Source organism: Stegodyphus dumicola, chromosome 1 (genome assembly GCF_044657685.1).
Source record: "Stegodyphus dumicola isolate Sdum_Otavi_A_Nest chromosome 1, ASM4465768v1".
Classification (NCBI taxonomy): domain Eukaryota; kingdom Metazoa; phylum Arthropoda; class Arachnida; order Araneae; family Eresidae; genus Stegodyphus; species Stegodyphus dumicola.
This window is the reverse complement of record NC_140768.1, coordinates 191,841,090-191,862,201: the sequence shown is the minus strand read 5'-3', so window position 1 is coordinate 191,862,201 and position 21,112 is coordinate 191,841,090. Positions and strand designations below refer to the sequence as shown.

At 31.2% G+C, this 21,112-nt stretch overlaps 2 protein-coding genes across 3 annotated transcripts in view; one reads left to right on the top strand and one right to left on the bottom strand.

Moving 5' to 3' along the window:
• The window catches only part of LOC118204938 (histidine triad nucleotide-binding protein 1-like), a 62,181-nt gene that overhangs the window by 33,279 nt on the left and 7,790 nt on the right, over nucleotides 1-21,112 (top strand). For both annotated transcript variants that reach the window (XM_085824240.1, XM_085824233.1), the window contains exons 3-4: nucleotides 10,707-10,811; nucleotides 16,646-16,718. In XM_085824240.1, the coding sequence (XP_085680366.1) occupies nucleotides 10,707-10,811; nucleotides 16,646-16,718 (178 nt within the window). The remainder of the gene's footprint in view (nucleotides 1-10,706; nucleotides 10,812-16,645; nucleotides 16,719-21,112) is intronic.
• LOC118204936 (uncharacterized) overlaps nucleotides 581-21,112 on the bottom strand; it is an 87,778-nt gene continuing 67,246 nt past the window's right edge. The window contains exons 2-3 of the mRNA XM_085824251.1: nucleotides 12,341-12,411; nucleotides 581-8,936 (exon numbers count right to left, since the gene is read on the bottom strand). Of these exons, the coding sequence (XP_085680377.1) occupies nucleotides 8,864-8,936; nucleotides 12,341-12,411 (144 nt within the window). The 3' untranslated portion in view covers nucleotides 581-8,863. The remainder of the gene's footprint in view (nucleotides 8,937-12,340; nucleotides 12,412-21,112) is intronic.

Below are 21,112 nucleotides of genomic sequence, written 5' to 3'. Positions count from 1 at the left end.
ATTATAAATTTTTGAAGAGCTGTAGATTATATGGTCTTTGAGATGGATGCAATAGAATAAATAATTAGAAAAGATAAAATATACTGAGGGGATGAAGTGCTTCTGCAAGGGACATCCGGTATCCTATACTATCATTGTAATTTCCCCAACATGATATACCACGCGCACTTCCACGGCTCTACCACGTGCACTTCGGTAACGAGATGTGGGAACCTCAGCTAACTACCTTGCAAATTTGAAATTTAAGCTATAATTCTGTAGTGTGTCCCTTTTAAAAAATTATATCTATTAAATTTTCCCAGAATTATTATTTTTCCCCTTTTACAATTCCTTAAGTATACAGATAGGTGAGCCAAAGAATCAAAACTCGCACATAATACAGACACAACTTTCAATCTAGAGAGCTCAGAAATTATCATGTTCATAAATTCTAGCATAGGCATGTCAAGATTTAGCTAAAGAGTAATACAGAATAGAAAGAATTTATATCTTAATTAAAAATTTATTCAATAAAGACAGTCTACAAAACTAAAGCAAAATGATTTTCTGTGAAAGCTTAAAAATAGATCTTTGGTTTTTATTCTATAAGAATATCACTGCAAGTTTAATATTTATTTTAATGATAACAGGTTTATTTCCATAACACCATTTGATTTATCATTTTAAAATAATGCTGACATTAAAAATTATTATAAAAAAAATTTTATTGTCACTATAGTGGTCAGGAAAGCTGACTGCAATACCGAAGGACCTGGGTTCGAATCCCGGAGAAGGCATGGTTGTAACTGTTTGTCCCTATATAGGAAAGGCGGTGGTGGCCCACCTATTAGGTGCCTCCATAATAAAGAGACCACCACATCTGGCCTTGTATAGATTAATGGACTGGGTTACATTTGTAATTGTTCATAATCTGCCAATGGAAAAAAAAAAAGTTTTTATACCGATAAATAAATGATGAAATATGCTTTTTTAATATTTAGTTTATTATAAAAAATTCTTTTTTACACTAGATTTTGCGTAAAAAAATAAATGTATTAACCGAAAATGCTCGTTCTTTTATTTTATCGCCATACTGAACAAAATTATATGCTTTTAGAAAAGCAAGAAAAATGGCATTTTTATAAAATGCTATTTTTATACATAGTTTTCATATTTATATATAAATGAAAAATAATGTGCAATGTTTAGTTTTCAGTTTGAATGCTTAACAATTTTTCTTTATGACATGTTGAAAAGTTTATCCAAACTATGGATAATAAAATGGGATTGAAATAAATCATTATTGATCACCCAGATGAAAATTTTTATCAAGTGTTAAGAAAAATCAGCTCAGATTATTTGAAGTATTAAAGCATGATATATAATACAGTCAAAAGTTGTTAATCCGGACTCGTCAGGTCTTCGGCAATTCTGGATTATCGATTATTCCGGATTATAGATCATCAGTTTAAATCTGGCAAGATGGCATGCAGAAATTACAAAATTAAAAATATGAAACCGTAATTTATGAAATAAAGAACAATTATGATCTAAAAGGTATCAAAATTTACAAAAAGAAAAAGCTTAATATTTATTTGTTTACTTTATTAAACATTTCTTTCAATGTAAGTTGCTTCGTTTCATGTGATAATACTTTCTCTTTAATTCTACTAAACAGACATAATTTCTTGTTTAGTTACAAAGTTCCGCTGTTCAAATCCTATAATTGCTGTGTTGAGAATACCGACTAATTTGTCAATCGCAATGTTTTCGTTTTCAATAACTTCTGCATCACTTTCTTCACTATCGGAAGCGAATTATAATGACGAGGAACTTGATTTAAATCATATCAAAGACGGAGTACATCGAGATGAAATACTACACTTAGTAAGGAATTATAAGCCAAATAAAATAAAAACATCTGCCCTGAAGATAAGGATAGTGCTGACAGATCAACTTCAAATCCGCAGCGTGAAATTGATAAACAAATTTCGGATTTCAAAACATACTTTCGCTTTGTAGATACAAATTACATATTAGTAAATGTATATCGGAAATTCTATTTGACATAATCGGAAGTTCAAGCTTACTTTTATGAAATTGCTCTAACATTCTGCAAAAAATAATAACCCGGATCCAATTCGAAGATTAAGGAACAACGCAATCTGCAACATTAACTGAATTAGATAATTTTAGCTTAGCTTATACCACCGTTACACATTAAACGCGCATGCGCACAAACATATTCGCAGCCGTAAAGGTCTTACGTGCACTCTTAAACGCCTGTGCGCATGCATGAACGTGACGCATGCACAGAAAGTTTGTAGCTTTGAGGTCCGGATTATGGGTGTCCGAATTAACGACTTTTGACTGTAAATTTTAAGATAGCATCACTTACTCAATAATCTCCTATTTACTTTACATCAGAATAACATAAAATTATCTTCTGCTGATAAATAAGTGTGCTGTGAGTTCACTTGCTTTCAGTCGGGGAGAGAGGTTTCTTCGCACTCCTCATGGTGATGTCATGAGAGAACTGGATGGCCTTGTTTTTCAAAGGCCATGTTTCCATCAAAATGCAAATTAGTTAATATAATATATAAGAAGAGAGTTCTTGAAGTTAAGAGAGTGTTTGGTTGCGATCACTGACTTTCTCCAAACTATTTTTGCCTAATTCTTATATTTACTTGAATTAGTTTTTTAGCTTTTTGCTAGCCATGTTTACTCATGTGAATAGAGGGCTTGAGCTAAAGCTTACAGTTTGCCATGGGAATTGTATAATTCAGTTTAAGTTTCACATTCTATTAAATCCTGCAAAAAGCAGTGACGTTATTCTGTTAATTATACAGGCCTTATTAAGTTCTAATAAAAGGTTTATTTTAAACCTTCTTATGAGTTCAGAGTTGTTTTCATTGGAAGACTAAGACAGGGCATTAAATCATCAGACTGTCTACACAGAACCAGAATTTAGTTTTGAAATACTTAGATTCTGTGCAAGATCAAGCTTTCATTTCTAGTCTTCAAATGTTCAGTGGGATCAAACCCATAGAATGAACACAAAGCATTCATAGGTGTAACTCATCTGAAAGGATTTGGACATAGCATTCACCTGTTAAAGACACTTGCAGATGCAACAGGAACCCCACTGAATGCCAACTAAACAAATCCTATAGCATAGTAGAACCACCATAACCTGAACAGTCTCTCATTGATATATAGCAGGAATGGCCAAGTCAATCACAGCTGGCAGGAGACGATTTCAACTCATAAGTGCAACTAAGTGACTCATAAGGACAGGTAGTTTTTGGCTCCTTTAGTATCAAAGTTGACATTGATAAGTTGTCTTTCCCAACAGCTGTCAAGGTAGTGGGAAAGCAGCATCCTATGTCTCTTGTAATTTGCATGTTGTCCAACATGTTATTTAGTGAGCTTCTCAGTGCACTCTCTTTTAATCCTTAATATAGCAAATACATAAGTTGGAATTCCTGTATTTTTTGTTTAGTATTTAGTATGCACAATACTGGTAATACTGTATTAATGTTTCTGGAAAAAGTGTCAGAATTTCTTAACACTACTGTTATGTAGTATTGCTTTAAGTACCTTCTTTCTATGCTTCAAATTAAAATAATCTACATGTTTACTTCTTTTGAATTTCAATACACGTTAAAATAAATAGTAAAGCAAGAAATCGAAGATTTATTATTTTCATGTAAAATGGATTATGTTTTTACAATCATGAATGATAAATGTTACTTAATACGCAGTGCCTCTGCAGCAATTACTAAAAAGGGTAACCTGGAGGCATCTTTTAACTATACATAACAAATATCAGGCAGATTAGGGAAAAAATAGGGATCTTAAGGCTTAGTTAAGAGCTTAATTATAAAATGTTTTTATAAAGGCCATATTGAAATCACATGCAGTGACTCTTGCATTGCTCAGTGTAAGCCATTTGTTAGCAAAAAATGTAAATCACTTTCTAATGGGGAATAAGAAATTTTCATGGAAATCACAGATTCACTGTTTAATGATTTAAGATCAAAATTGAAACTATTGGTGCAATTAAAAATCTACAATTATTTTGAAATAATGTGATGTGACAGATTGAGAAAATAAGTGAAAATGTAAGAGAACAGGTATATAATGACATTAGTAGACATTCATGTTTTCCCCTTCAGTTTGATGAATTGGCAAATGTAAGCGACACAACACAATTGCTTATATTTATTCATGTGGCATTAAGAGATTATACTTCTAAACAAGAATTGTTTGGTATAATTTCTCTCTGAAAGAGAGAACTAGATGTATAGATATACTCAACTTTTTAGAAACCTTTCTCTTTAATTTGAAACTACAGTCAAAAGTCGTTAATCCGGACTCGTCCGGACTTCGGCGATTCCGGATTATCGATTTTTCCGGATCTATGAAATAAAGAACAATTATGATCTAAAGGGTATCAAAATTTACAAAAAGAAAAAGCTTAATATTTATTTTTTTACTTTATTAAACATTTCTTTCAATGTAAGTTGCTTCGTTTCATGTGATAATACTTTCTCTTTAATTCTATTAAACAGACATAATTTCTTGTTTAGTTACAAAGTTCCGCTGTTCAAGTCGTATAATTGCTGTGTTGAGAATACCGACTAATTTGTCAATCGAAATGTTTTTGTTTTTAATAACCTCTGGGTCACTTTCTTCACTATCGGAAGCAAATTAATTATAATGACGAGGAACTTGATTTAAATCATATCAAAGACGGAGTACATCGAGATGAAATACTACACTTAGTAAGGAATTATAAGCCAAATAAAATAAAAACATCTGCCCTGAAGATAACGATAGTGCTGACAGATCAACTTCGAATCCGCAGCGTGAAATTGATAAACAGATTTCGGATTTCAAAACATACTTTCGCTTTGTAGATACAAATTACATATTAGTAAATTTATATCGGAAATTCTATTTGACATAATCGAAAGTTCAAGCTTACTTTTATGAAATTGCTCTAACAGTCTGCAAAAAAAAATAAGCCGGATCCAATTTGAAGATTAAGGAACAACGCAATCTGCAACATTAACTGAATTAGATAATTTTAGCTTAGCTTATACCTCCGTTACACATTAAACGCGCATGCGCACAAACATATTTGCAGCCGTAAAGGTCTTACGAGCACTCTTAAATGCCTGTGCGCATGCGTGAACGCGATGCATGCGTAGAAGGTTCGTAGTTTTGAGGTCCGGATTATGAGTGTCCGAATTAATGACTTTTGACCGTATCACTTTTTAAATTAGTTTCACTTGCAACAGATGAAGCAGGAGCAATGATATGGCTCATAAGTAAATTTATAAATGGCAAAATCATGACGAATTCCCATATTTTTTTAGCTACCACTATATAATTCACCAACAAGTGTTAACCAGAAAAATATTAAAAAAGAAATAATGAGAATAGTTTTCAAAATACTAATACAGTTCCCAACTAAGACAGTAATTCAAGGCAGTCCCCTCAAACAGTGTCTCTTCCTGTTGCAACTTGATTAAGAGCAGAATTATTATTTCATACTGATGCACAGTGGTTAAGGAGAAGTCAGTTTCTGCAATGACTTCATGACCACTAGAATAACTAAATTAATTTAGGTAAAAAAAATTCTGCAAGAGCAAGATCGAGAATATGAAAATTTAAATGATGAAATTTGGCTCAGTAATCTAGCATTTATTACAAAACTTACATCAAAATTGAGTGATTTATATTTAGAAATGTAACACTTGCCTGGGGCTTATTAATCTCACTTGCAAATTAAATTGGGTGTTACATAGATTTTTTGGGCGAGTCGTCACCACTAGAATAACTAAATTCTTAAAGCCACAGATGCAGATATGCTTTAAATATATTCTATCTCACCACTTGCAAGGGCTAAATTAAAGTAATGCAACACAAAAGTGAAAACTGTTCCTATTTACAGTATTTAACTTATTCTAAGAGAGGTTACAACATTTACCTAAGATCTAACAGTGACTTTCTTAAAATTCTAACTTACCAAACCAAATTTATCTTGTAACTGTTAGTCTGAGACAATGGCACCTGACCAGGAGAGAATTTCTGTGGCAGGTTTAAATGCTGAAATTCTCACATATTGGCTGTTAGCTAATCTTATTTTATAGTAGAACTGCTTGCCCCTCAAATCTACTTAAATTCTAGAACTAGCAAACCTCATGGTGAAATGAGGCAAAAGATGTAAATTAAATAAAACTTGTTAGCGAAACTTAATTGTTATGCCACGTGAGGAAAAATAGACGATGCAATAACTGAACTAATCAGTAGCATTATTGAATACAAAACAAAATTTATTATACAAGTAGAAGAGCTTCAGCAAAACCGTTTGCACCTTCTTTCCAGATATATTTGATTACACATTAAAAGATCAAAATTATAATTACAACACTGAGAAATACGTTACAGAAATTAAAACTGAAGTGACTGAATATTTTGCAATCCTGTATCATGATTTTGAGAAGTTATTGTGTAGTATTTGACATTTCTTTTTTGAAAAGGGTTTAAATACAAAGCATATTGCCACAAATATTTCTGATACATTTAAAATTGGGGGGGGATGAGAAAATGAAATTATAACTTTACCAATAGAGAACTTTACAACCCAGAGAGAACAAGAAGAGGATTTTAGGAAATAGTATTATATAGATATACTATTAGAAAATAGTATACAATATTATTAGAGATATATACGACATATAATATAGGGAAATAGTATTGTATATTGTGTAGATTTTAGGAAATACATCGGTCTAGAAAAGTATCAGTACTGTTTTATCAGGGGGCTGGGTCCAGAAATGTGTGTGTGTGATTATGGCAAAGCTTCGAGGGCTATCTGCCTAAAGGGAGGATGCCTTCATGGATGAGTTTCTAAGGGAAACTGACTCGTATACACGTTACACATGGAGAAAACCACGAAAACGCCCATGCAGCCAACCTGTTCGCAGGATTCGAACCTCGGACCGAACTACCAGGAGTACGCAAGATCAATATTTTATATATGTATGTAGATACACTTTCTGGTCAATGAATTAGAAGCCCAAGATCAATATTTTATTGGAACACCTTTTGCATGATAACTGCTCTGATTTATTAGGGCATCGAGTCTACATGCTTCTGGAGTGCATTTACATCCAGAGAATGCCATGCATTGGCTATGCAGTTTTTTAGATCATGTAAATTAGATGGAAGTGGAGAGTGCTGTCGGATGCGTCTTTGCACCATATCCCACACATTTTCTATGGGGTTAAGATCCGGGCTATGCAGTGACGAGGGGAGGTGTTGGATGTCAGTCTGATGTTCAGCGAACCAACTTTGAACACTTCTGGCCTGACATATAGGTGCATTAATCATCCATGAAATATCTGTTGCCATCAGGGTAAAAATGACACTTAATCTGTCAATATATTTAGGTATCTCATGGCTGTTTGTTTACTCTCGAGAAACACCAGGGCAGCACTTCCATGCCAGCAGAACATGCCCCATATCATGATACTCCCACCAGACACTTCCACAGTTGCAAGTAAAGCTAGGTGGCTTCATGGCTTCGTGGAGTTCTCGTCAAATTCGAACATCTTTGCATCAGTGCAAAATAAGGTGTAACGTGATTCTTCCGTCCACATTACCCATTTCCAGTCCTCAGATGTCCAGTGTCTTCTTTCCTGACACCACTGCAAACAAATTCTTGAGTGTTGGGCAGAAATGAGTGGTTTTTCTCACAGGCACTCAGCTATGCATTCCTATCCTTTGTGCATGGTTCGAGCTGAAATCTGTTGGGAAGAGCCTTGGTTGACGATCTGTGTCAACTGAAGCATAATAAAGTCCTGTTCAATTCTGCCGTACAATTGATCAAAGACACCATTGATCACTCGCTTAGAAAACTGTGCTCAAACTGCAGTTACATGTTCTAGAGAAGGACTGTGGGTTCTGATACCAACTTTTGAAAACCTTTGATATGTCTGTTTTTAAGAATGAAATGATATTTTCTGTCTTCAAAACCAAGGCTTCTGCTAAATGTGCACCAACAATAAGCCCTTTTTCAAATCATGAAAGATCTGTCATTTTCCCCAACTTACTTCATTCATCGTGAAGAAACTTGAAAGCACATGAAATCGTAAAATCGTGGAAAGCACTCTTACACCTTACTTATACTTGCATTCTAGCCACGTGTAACGCACGTCATAAAAAAAAATTACATACTTCATCCCTAGCACACATTCAAATGGAAATCTCAAAGGTTTCTAATTCATTGGCTAGTGTACACACACATATGCATGCACATACATACACACATATACTTCTGAATCTGGTCCTGATAACAGAAGAGTACCGAAGTATCTCAATATCACCAAATGATGTGAATATATCTACTCTTTATTTTAGGTCTAGATACTTATACATATTTAAAATTTACACATGCTAAACATTTTACCCTACTTAATGATTGTCACACTGAAGATTATTATCATTATACATGTCTGAATACACACCAAATCATAAACACTTGCAAATGCAGATTTCCCATTAATGATAATAAAGTATAATATAATCTATTTTTTGTAGCAAATTTTCTATTAATAAATATTATTAATGAAATATCATGTTGGTTTTATACACACTTTCCATCATCATTTATTAATACACAAGATACAAGTTTGAATGTGTTAAAAATGTCAAATGAAATGCAGTTAGTCTGTCGACTTGGCTACTTGTTTTCAATCATAAAATGTCCAAGCCCATCCATTTCCTGCATTCATATTTACTCAAGTTGAGCATCAGCTCTGAAAATGTACTATGAACAGAATGCTTCACAGACCTTATAGCAACCAGTGTGCTACATATATAGCATTACTGTGTATTCGCAAACTCTTATGGACGGTTCTTTTTTGAGGGGCTGCACTTCAATACTAGAAAAAAAAAAAAAAAAAACTACAGAAAGGGGATCATGGCAGAAAATAATGAATTTCTTGACATAAAAGTGATAATGTATAGATTTTTTTTTGTTAAAAATAAAGTTAATGGAGCAGGAAACTTAAAAATTTTGTAAAGATGTAAATAGTGAAATTTGCATTTAATAAGGCAATGAAGTCACAAAACTTTGGAATTAAAAACATTTGTTTTCAGGTCCACCTTGGTAAAGTGACATTACTTACCATCATATTTCCTTTTTATTGAAACAGAGTATGATAATGGTGACATTTATGAATTAAATATGAATATAGTAGTAATGCCGAAAAATTGCTTCATTATGCGAAAGAAATGAGCAAATATCTGAAGAACTTATTGTACATGATGATGGCAAATTTCAGTGAACATTATTTTTTAGAGGAACAATGATAAAAGTCATTGAGTAGTCATTGATTGATTGATTTAAATCAAGCACAAGAAGATTCTGATCATGCTGGTTACATAGAGAATATAAAAATACAATTTGAAAATAAGTTTCTCTTTCGGAGAAAAATGGGTGCTTTTGTATTATACACACACATGCGTATATACATACATGCATATGAATCCAGTCCCGACAACAGAAATATACCAAAAAATGTTTGAAACTTTTTAAATGTTTGGGAAGAAGTAACTAGATATAATTTATAGAAAAATATTTAAAAGTTTTCTTTTAAGTTTTAAAATAAGTTACTAGAAAACAAATGTTAGAAAAAAGTAAAAAATAAACTTTTATCTTTAACTATGTATTTTATATTAATTATCTTTTTATATAAATCTTGTTTTTCCCTATAAAAATATAAAAAGAAATTAGTTGCTTTTTTATTCTGTGTTTTATTATCAACATTCTGATCAATATTCTGATATCAACATCTTTTCGTAGCTAAATCTATATATTTTTCTGTTATCTTTTTACGAGTCCTGAAATCTGCAGAATTAAAAAATCTACTAAACTTAGTATGAAGCTATGCCCTGTTTCTATTCTTCTGCTCTAATTCTTTTTTTTAAATGCAGAAATGTTATGTAAGCACATTTGTGTAAATAATTATAGATAAAGTATCTTTTGTTTTCCTAATTTAAGAAATGGTTTAAAACATGGAACAAAGATGTGGCATGTCAAATAGCTGAATTTTGATTTGTTCCAATTAAAATTAATTTTGAAACAAGTTAAATTTTTCTTCAAGCATATATTTAAATATTTAAAAGAACAAAAATGGAGCTGCTTGTGAAAATAATTAAATGACCTTAAAAATTAAAAGACTGTAAATTAATTCATGTTTAAACATTTTGCAAATGAAGTTTGAAACATGACATCCATAGTTCAGAGGTATCTAATTTTGGTTTTATTTAACAATCAAGAAAGAACTCGAGTCTTATTCAAAAACAATAATAATTGAGAATTTTTAAATATTTTAGATTAAAGAATTTAGCTTATCAAGGAAAGTTAACACTTTTTAATGAATTTTGCACATATAAAACATTTAGTTTTATTTATCAAAAGTTTCCAATCAAGTCTGAGTAGTCAAAGATCCATTTTATCTCTTGTTTGCTTGTTTATTATTTTGGGCAGTTTATGATGTTCACTTATGAATAGTAAAAGAAATAAACATTTCTCATCATGAATGTAACACCTGTTTTAGTTGTCTGCTCAGAAGATTGTAATAAATATTCTGTTGTCTAATTGAGTTCTAAACTCTTTCACAATTTAAATAAAATTCTTCTATTTTTAGTGCATGGCATTCCGTGATATCAACCCACAAGCACCTGTTCATTTTCTAGTTATTCCTAGGAAGATCATTCCTACATTAAGTGATGCCAGTGAAACTGATACTGAGGTTTGTTGAAATAATTCTGATGAGATACAATTAAGATTAAAAGTTATGTATGATATTCCAAGTGTATATCTGTTGAGTTTGTAAAAGTTTTTCAATACAATTAAAATATTTCACTAATCTTAGTCAAGATTGAAAGTTATGCATAAAAACAAAATAAATTCTTAAATAGTCATATGGAAAGTTTATGGACACTATAGAATGTAAATTTTTAAATAAAACTGAAAGATTGTTTTGCCGCTATTTGATGATTTATGTCACTGCTAGTTTTTATTTGGTTAATATATCTCAGAATCCGAAAAATGAATGCACAAATCCAGTGCTTAAATTGCGCCAGAGCCCGGCTTCCATGCTTCTCAATTTTTAAGATAAATTACAATTTTAGCCAGAGCGCACTAGAGCCCTTAATAAGATGAGCTCCGGTACTTCTCTTTATAAAACTGAACCACAATTTAAAGGGGGAAAATTTAGAATTCCTAACGTTTTAGTTTAACAACAAGCAGACTTTGCAATACTCTATTTCCCTAGAAATACAAACTCACGAGAACATGATATGTTCAAGTAAAGTCCCCTCACTCGCATGTGAAAACTTTCCCTTTAAGTAAAGCAATAAATTTGGGGGAGTTTGTTTAGGAACGCGTAAATTTCTCACCATGCTGTCGTATCTAGTATATTGTTATCGATGCTTACAGTTAGTTATCCTCGCAGGAAGGAAAATTTGTGTTCTTAAATGTGCGTTAAGGGACAGCGAGTACAATAAGAGTGAAATACTGAGATAAACTGCTGAAGCACGTCCTATACATTGTCTTCCCACAGTATCCACTTATGGGGGGAAAGCGTAACCAGCAACTTTACATTCATCCGTAGGAGTTAGATTCAGGACTCATTTTACCCTTTACACACATCTGCTTTATGGGTATAATTAAATCAGTAGAGAGCCACGGTCAAAGAGAATGTTCTCTCTCACCAAGATTCCCCTCATTTTTTGTTTCCACCCACTGATACCCTCATTCTGTTTTGCAGCTATAATTTAAGTATATTTAATTTTTTTGTGATGATAAAAGAACTCCCCTCCCCTACGATCAGAGCTTAAATTGGGCCGGAGCCCACCGGGTCTCGGCTCCGGTGCTTCTTAGTTTCTGTAATAAATCATAATTCTAGCCGGAATGCACCGGAGCCCTGAATAAGAAGGCTGCGGCACTTCTTTTATGTAATTGAATAACAATTTCAGTAGAAATTTTATCTTGAAAATTTTATTTTAACAATAAAATTATATTAAAAACCGCATATTAAATTTCAATTTATCTCTTACATTTTATTTAATTTTAATTATCTAATTACTTTAATTATTTCAATAAATAATAATTAATTATCTAATAATTACCAATTAAATTATAATTAATTATATAATAATTATATATTAAATAACAATTTATAAACATTAATTAAATAGCTGTCAATTAATTTGATAATAAACTCTTTAATTTTAAAATTATTAATGAGTTTAGTAGTCATTTTATTTATTTACTTACTCTTGTTCCTCTTTGCTGACAGTCTTCCATAGGGCTCCGGCACTTCTAATCTTAGAAATTAATGCACAAATCTAAAGAGGTAAAAAGGTTGGAAATGAAACTAACCATCTGGAAGATGGTCTAAAATTACGTTAATCATTAGTTCTTATAATTTATCAACTAAAATTATTTAAATTCTTATGAGCTAAAACAACATTAATTGCTTATTGTTATAAATTTCTGTAAATATTTGAATGTGGTTGATTTTATTGTTGTTTTTATGTCTTGATTGTATTTATTTACTCATTTGTTTATTTTGTTAGGCAGTCATTTTAGGATGTATTTTTTTATTCTTACGTATTATCCCTGTCGTCTGTGAAACTATCTCCAAGAAGTGCAATTTAGTGCCAGTTATGGATAAGCGAAACATATCAACACACTCATATCATATTGATCTTGCTGATTTAACCCTGTTTGATTCCTGATAGCCATGTTTTGTTTTTATGGACAAAGATATAGATTAATTGCTATTGCCATATTTTTTCACCCAGTTTGAAAAATGATTCTAATTTGAGTTGCATTCTACAGCAGTGGATTATTTTCAAAATTATGAGATACTACCATAAAAAAAGGCTGTATTAAAGAACACAATATGGTCAGCTGAATATGGCCACCAAAATAGTAATAGATTAGAATAATTACTTGTAAGAAGTTTGTTCGTATTACATTCCAAACTGAGCATCTGGTAAAAAAAAAAAAAAAAAAAAACCACTTTTTACGAAGTGCAAAACTGAAGTCAGTTACTAGTTGTTTATTAAATAAAGAGGCATCAGTTTCTTGAGAATTCTTGGCACAACTTTGACAAGATCTCTGCCAACTTTCATGGTTCAGCAGTAGACAATTTTCATGATTGATGAGATAATACATTAAGTACCTATTTTTGTATAATTGAATTTGTAGCTATGTATTTTGTATATAAATGCTTATTTTCTGTATCAAATTGTAGATCTTGTGATTCTGAATCCAACAATGTTTAAATCATGAAAATAACTAAAAAAAACCTTAGATATTAGGCAAAAATTATTATTAAGTCCTGATAATAGTTTTTGTTGCCAATTTGTCATCAACTTTGTGATTTTTTGAAAGTTTTGAGAGAACAAATTTTTAAGCCATAGGAACAATTTTTCCTGAAATTCCCAAATCCCCAGCTAATAATGTAATAGTACAGTTCTGCGTGACTTCAAAGAGACTGCAGTTCAGAGAGTTTGAATTGCATTTTAGAGTTTATTAAAAAGGCTGTATTAAAGAACACAATATGGTCAGCTTGCATTTTAAAGTTTATTAAAAAGGCTGTATTAAAGAATGCAATATGCTCAGCTTGCATTTTAGAGTTTATTAAAAAGGCTGTATGGTCAGCTGAATATGGCCAACAAAATAGTAATAGGTTGGAACAATTACTTGTAGGAAGTTTGTTCTCATAGCATTCCAAACTGAGGAATAATTTTTCCTGAAATTTCCAAATACCCAGCTTGTAATTGTACAGTTATGAGTGACTTCAAAGAGACTGCAGTTCAAAGAGCTTGAATTGCATTTTAGAGTTTATTCTGTTTATTCTGTAAGTGTTATTGAAAATCTACGGCACTTTCCTTGTGATATCGGTAATCTACGATATTTCTCATGTGTTAAGAATGGTTTGCCTTTTCTCCAAGAGATTCAGTTTTCTTTAGAGATAAGGTTATCCAGTTTCCCTTAAAAAGTCCTCCTTGAAGGCATTTCTGCCCTTAATCATCTTGTGCTTTTTTGTAATAAAATAATCTAACTTAATATCTGATATCTATGTTTTAGATTATTTACAGTAGTTATTTTTGCTACATGCATTATATGTTGAATATACTGAGCACTGAGCATAATGTTAGACATAAAATTCTAAGACTTTGTATGTCACGAACAATAAGACTGAGAAGCACAGTTTGAAAATTTCAAAATAAAAATAAGAAATTCAAAGAACATTTCGCATATTGTAAACAATAGTATTCCGGTTAAAAATACCACACCGAGCATAAGGAAGTTTTAATATAGTATAACCTTACGGTGTAGCGTTCTGATAATTGGAAAATATTGTCACTAGGAAGCCAAGTTTCATTATTATAGCAAGCTACTTTTGAATCCTGTAAATAGCAAAGTTGTTTTAAGTGATCACATGCTAAGCTAATAATTATTTAGAAATAGATCTGCATGAACTAACAACATTCTAACTCTTATAAGCTTTTAACAATATTATATGCTTCATCAATTTTATTTAATTTTTAATTTATTTAAAATTTTCAAAAATCTCAGTGTAATTGTCTTATTTATAACTGTATTTAAAATAAGCTATATTTATTTTGTATTTCATTGATATGATTCCATTAATTATCATCGGTTAATTTCCCCCCATCCCAGTGTTTTTTAAAAAAGCTCGTAAATTTCCATATATACAGTACAAAGTCCATAATCTGGACTCTCGGGACTTCGGCGATTCCGGATTAAGGCTTTTTCCGTATTATAGATCATCAATTTAAATCTGGTAAGATGGCATGCAGAAATTATATAATTAAAAATAGGAAACTGTAATTTATGAAATAAAGAGCAATTATGATCTAAAAGGTATCAAAATTTACATAAAAAGCTTAATATTTATTTGCTTACTTTATTAAACATTTCTTTCAATGTAAGTTGTTTAAGTTGCTTCGTTTTTTGTGCTAAATGCGCATGCGTGAACATTAAACGCGCATGCGTAAAGCGTACAAAAAAAAGTTTGTGGCTTTGGGGTCCGGATTATAGATCATTCCGGATAATGGACGTCCGGATTACAGACTTGCAGTTAAAAATACATTTTTCATTTTACAAATTTCATAATTCTTAAATAAATTTTAGTTTTCTATTTTAAATATGTGAATTTTTTAATATTTTTGTTTATTTCTAATATTTAAGTAATATAGCATTTAATGGGACTTAAATGATATTGCAACCATTTTAATAGAAGTCGCCAGTTTTTCAGAATATGCCAAGCTTTGGCAACAATGCACATAACCAACCATTCTTCAGGTAACCATGCTCATAACAGTTCTTCAGTCAAGCAATGTTGTTATTTTTGTATGCATTTGTTTAGTTGTAGTCCAAGTTCCAACTGTTTTTATAAATAAATTATGATGTTTTTTGCCTTAAATTGGATTTTAAAGTATGCACGTATAAAATTTGCATCCAACAAAAGAAACTTCAGTAAAATTTTATGCAGGAATACTGAATTTTGCCACAAAATCTCTAAGGAGAATAACAGAGAGAAGAATTTGGAAGATAGTGTGTGTTTTTGCAATTTGAACAAAAAGTTTATGTTGCTGAGATTTGTGTAGCGTTGAGTCTGTACAATTCTAATTTTTTTAAGGGAAAACAGATCACTTTGCACTTTGCGAGAAGAATAGTGCAAAACAATTACGCACATATTAGAGGAAGAATGTGTTTTTTTTCCTCATTATGTATTCCTATTTACATTGTAACTAAAATTAATATTTTAAATTGCTGAAAGGTATTTTCTATTCATATGTTGATAATGTTTACTTATATAGTAAATATCAATGGCTCAGAAATCTTTTTTAAAAAAGTCATGAAAACCACCAGCTTGCACACCAATAAGTAATTTTTATCTTGTTCCAATGCAACTAGTTATAACATATCTTTCAATCACCGCTCTGTTACTTTTTATTTAAAATTTTGATTTTGTTCATATATAATGTGCGAACTTTTCAAAAATACTGAAGAAGTGGAAAACTGATGTATGAAAGGTATGAAATTTGAAAAAAGTAAAAATCTTAGCTTGGCATAAATTTTGTAAAAAAAATTCTTGTTGCCAAAAGTTATTTGACATCCCGTCAAGGAGAAAGCCATAATAAAATATGATAAATAATAAATAAATAAATAAAATTTCCTAATTTCCATTTGCTATAAGTATGAATTTGACATATGGAATAAAAATTATACATATTTTTCGAGCATTTAGTAGGGCTATGGTTTCATTTAGTAGGATATTTAATTTCATTCATCCTTTATTGTAGAAATAATATTACAATTCAAAGATGCATAAAATGTTGCAAGGAAAAGCCATACCAACCAACAGGAAAAAACTGTGTTTAGTAATCTGTCATTTTAAGAAGTTTTCATTTCAAACATAGGTAAAATTAACAGAGTTCTTTCATAAAATAAAATGTTACCTTTTTTACTTGGCAATTTTTCTGCAATACTTAAGAATTTAAGCTGTATTTTCTAAAATACCTTTTTTTATATGTATAGCTTTTAGGGCATCTTCTGCAAGTTGCAAAAAATATTGCCAAAACTGAAAATTTATCAAATGGATATCGAGTTGGTAAGTTATATTATGCTTCTTCAGTTATTCTTTGTTATAAAGAATATGTGTGGAAACTCTTGACAAACTTGAAGACCACACGCAGGTGTGAATGCATTAATTCTCTAAGAGGTAAAAAGATAATAATAATATTTCAAATAAGATAATAATAATAAATATAATAACTCAACATTACTAAAATTAGTGGTGTTGAGTAATGAGGGACCTTAGAATATTAAAAAATACATTGTGAGAGTCATGAGATTACCTGAATTATTATTCAGTTGCTTACAGTAGGAGTTGATTGTGACTGCTGTATGCAAAATGAATCTTTACACAAAGTGACGGTGAATCTTTGTATACTTATGATGTTCATAAAATCAAAATATATGCACAATTGGCAAATCAGCATCTTACTGATTTGTACTGCTTTAATAAATTATATACCAGATTTCAGAATTCTGACAAAATGCTTGCAAAAGTGCAGTAAATAGGCAGTTATTTATTTATTTTTCATTACTACTAAGTATAATAAATAATACTTTTTAAAAACCTTTAGTCATACTTAGTATCTTGAAAATCTAGTTCTAGCTCATGAATATTCCTGAATTCAGATATGCACCTTTCATTGATATGAAGTTTGGCCACTAAATTATCTTCCGTGCAGCTCAGATTATGCAAATGTTAAGTTAAGCTTGAATCAAGAAGTGAAAGTTGCTACATCCACTATCTTAATCTATTTTTAGAAAATAGTCTAACTTCTGTTTGACATACTAGAGCACTTCTTGAATGGTGTAAACGCTACTATTTCTAAAAGGAGGCACACTTAAATCTGAATAGTAACACTGATTTTGATTCTGAATTCTGTCCATGATCTTTCATAACAGCTGTAATACTATATAAAACGACTGAAGACTATAATTAGTCGGGCCTCTTTACATATTAATACTATTACCTTGTGCTGTGATTCCTAATGTTTTAAAATATTCTGCTGGTTTCACCGTTTTCTAAATAAGCATTACAAATGCAAGGTAGCTTCCACATCATACTGAATTTTTAAACCATAATCTAAAATATTCTGTCGACTTTTTTTTTATTTCACCGTTTTCTATATTAGCATTACAAATGCTAGGGAGCTTCCACATCATACTGAATTTTCAAAACTGAATGCATATGTACCAGGACATTACTTTTACTGTTCATACCCAACTATCCATACCTTTAACAAAAAGTTTTATGAGACTCAATTTTAGGTGAAAATAAAGTAATTAAATTTTAACTTTTAATGTCGCACTTTTCTGTTGCTCTCACTACCTATTTTTTTATTGCTAAGTTGAGGAAATGCACAGTGGGCAGCAGTATAATTTTTTGTTTTTTCCCTCTTTTGTTAAATCTTACTTTATTTTTTAATGGGATTGAAAAACTAGTTATTGTTTTATTGTGATCAAAAGGATTACTTTCATACTGTGATAGCATTTTAACTATTAAGAATTTAACTATGTTCTACATAGTTGCTGAAATATAATTATAAAAATTTAGATCATGCCTTCATTTTCCTTATCAGTGTTATTATTAAACTTAAATAATTTTGTTCATAGTTACCTTTTATTATTCTTGCTCTGCTTTTTTAGTATGTTATGTGCTTTTCTTAGTAGTGTTGCTGTTGTAAAATATTTATTGGCAAGCACAATCTGAGATTGGAATAGATTAAAAGAAATTAGCCAAATTAGAGGTGCTAATGAATGATTTGAAAAAAAAAAAAAAAAATTCAGGATGGAGGATTTCATTAACAGAAAAGTATTAAAAAACAGAAAAATTTTTATTGCAGAAAAGTATTAACAGAAAAGTATTATTGCATTAAAAAAATTGAATGGGAAAATAATATTCTAGAAAGCTTATAAGCTCATAAAAAATTATTTATATTTTGTATGATATTTCTTATCAGAAAAACTCATTCATTTCTTCATGCTGATGCCACATGTGATTTTAGTATGAACAACTTTACCTTACAAATTTTGCTGTTTCTGCATCCATATCCCATGGAAATCACACACTTATGTCCAATACATGCATGAAATCTTAGATTTCTGTGAAACTGTGGGTTATAATTTTGTAAATTTGTATGGAATTATGCACATTATATATAACACATAAATACAAGTGAAGAAATTTTAGAGCACTGCATTTGATTTAAAACTAGCATGAAACAATAAAATGGTAAGATTTTACATTGCTTAGAAGAAAATTAAGTCTTATGAATTTAAAATGAAATGTGATCTTTTTTGACGTGTATGCTAGAATCACAATGCTTTTTCTTGCTAATAATAACATTATTAACCACAATTTTGGAAATTAAGTTCCACTCCTCCAGCAGTGCTGTTTTTGGGGCATTTAGATCTCTATGTGGAGAATATCAGGAGATCTTGCTAGCTACAGTATTTTCTGAATGTTTTCGCTTTCAAGGAATTTGTCAGTGAGGTTTGTTCAATATGGGTGAGCATTATCATCCATAAATAAAAAGTCAAATCCATATGCTGCTCTGAAAAGTCTTAATAAAGTTCTAAGACCTCATTCCGATACCTCTGGGTGGTCACAGATCAGCTGTTGAAAATGTGTAATGGTATGCATTTAATGGCTTCCTCTACATGTTAATCAATCAGATGATTTAGAATCAGATGCTAAACTAAACCTCAACTCATCAGTAAAGAGAACATGGGACCACTGGTATTCTTTCCATTTCTGGTACTCATTGCACCAGTCAAAGAGATCCCTTTTTTTGTTGTGAAGACAATGGAACTCATACTCTTGGCTTTCTGGCAAAAAAGCCTTTTTTCCCTCTTTCTTTAGGCTTCTGTGTACACGAGAGTTCCATTGGCAGTTGCAAGCTCTGAATTTAACTGCAGAGGAATAGATTTCCTGTTACGAAGGGCTTTTTATTTCTTGAGAAGAAGTTGTTATTCGTTTACTACTTCATTCAGGCTTCTTTATAACAGTTTTAGAGTTTTGAACTAGTTTTCATTCCAAAAAGATTGAAATGTTTGCACATCTCATTGCTTTCAAGATTGCATGCCCTGCTTCTAAATGGTCGATTATTTGCCACTTCACAGATCTTTCAGATCCCATTTTGGAGCCATAACAAATCATTTTTAGTCCTACATACTGAAATCAAACACTGTACTTCAGAAATTCACTCAGATGTTACCTTTGCACGAAGTGCTCGATTCATTGTAAAATGATGAATTTGATTATGAGAAACATAATTGCATATATCAGAAACTGTTTATTTGATTAGATTATGGTGATTTCCATCATGTTGTTACCTAATGTTTTACAACCAATCCTCACATTCCATATCACAGATTATGTTCTTACTACATTAATATAAATATTAACTAGACAATAGTGCACAATAAAAATTAAGCTTTATTTCGGAACTTCGCGCACACTCCCTGACAGCCGGCCCGTCTCCTCTGCTCACTACTCTTAAGAAACTTCTTTTCTAGGTTAGCCATATTTATCGGAGGGCGCAAGGCGCACTCCTTATCTCCATCACCACAGAATTTGCCCCAGTTCTTTTGATGGCCATTCAAAGGAACGACATCAGGTTATGAAAATATCTCAAAGGATCCGTACTATCGGGTATTTTTTTTTCATAATTATAAAATTAGAAAAGATCAAAATGCAATTCAATATACAGTCAAAAGTCGTTAATCCGGACACCTATAATCTGGAATGATCTATAATCTGGACCTCAAAGCTACAAACTTTCTGCGCATGTGTTGATGCATATTGTGTGTATGCATACGCATATGCGTTTAAGCATGCTCGTTTAATGTATAGACGGTATAAGCTAAGCTAAAATTATCTAATTATCTATTTCAGTTAATGTTGCAGATTGTGTTGCTCCTTAATCTTCGAATTGGATCCGGCTTATTATTTTTTGCAGACTGTTAGAGCAATTTTATAAAAGTAAACTTGAACTGTCGATAATGTCAAATAGAATTTCTGATGCTGAAGCTGCCTAAGCGAAAGTATGTTTCGATGTCCATCAAACAAAAAGTGAAATTGCTGCAAAAAATGGATAAAGGCATATCCTTTGTTTTTCTAACCATTCCGAAATCTGTTTATCAATTTAACGCTTCTCTGGGGGGGGGGAGCGTCGCACGGTGCAATGAACTGGAAGTTGATCTATCAGCACTATCCTCATCTTAAGCAGATGTTTTTATTTTATTTGGCTTATAATTCCTTACTAAATGTAGTATTTCATCTCGATGTACTCCGTCTTTGATATGAATTAAATCAAATTCCTCGTCATTATAAATATCCCAAATACACATCAAATAGTTTTCTTGTTGCAATTTTCTAATTTCAACTATGTGTAATGTATGCTTTACACTTTGTGCGCGTTGAAAGAA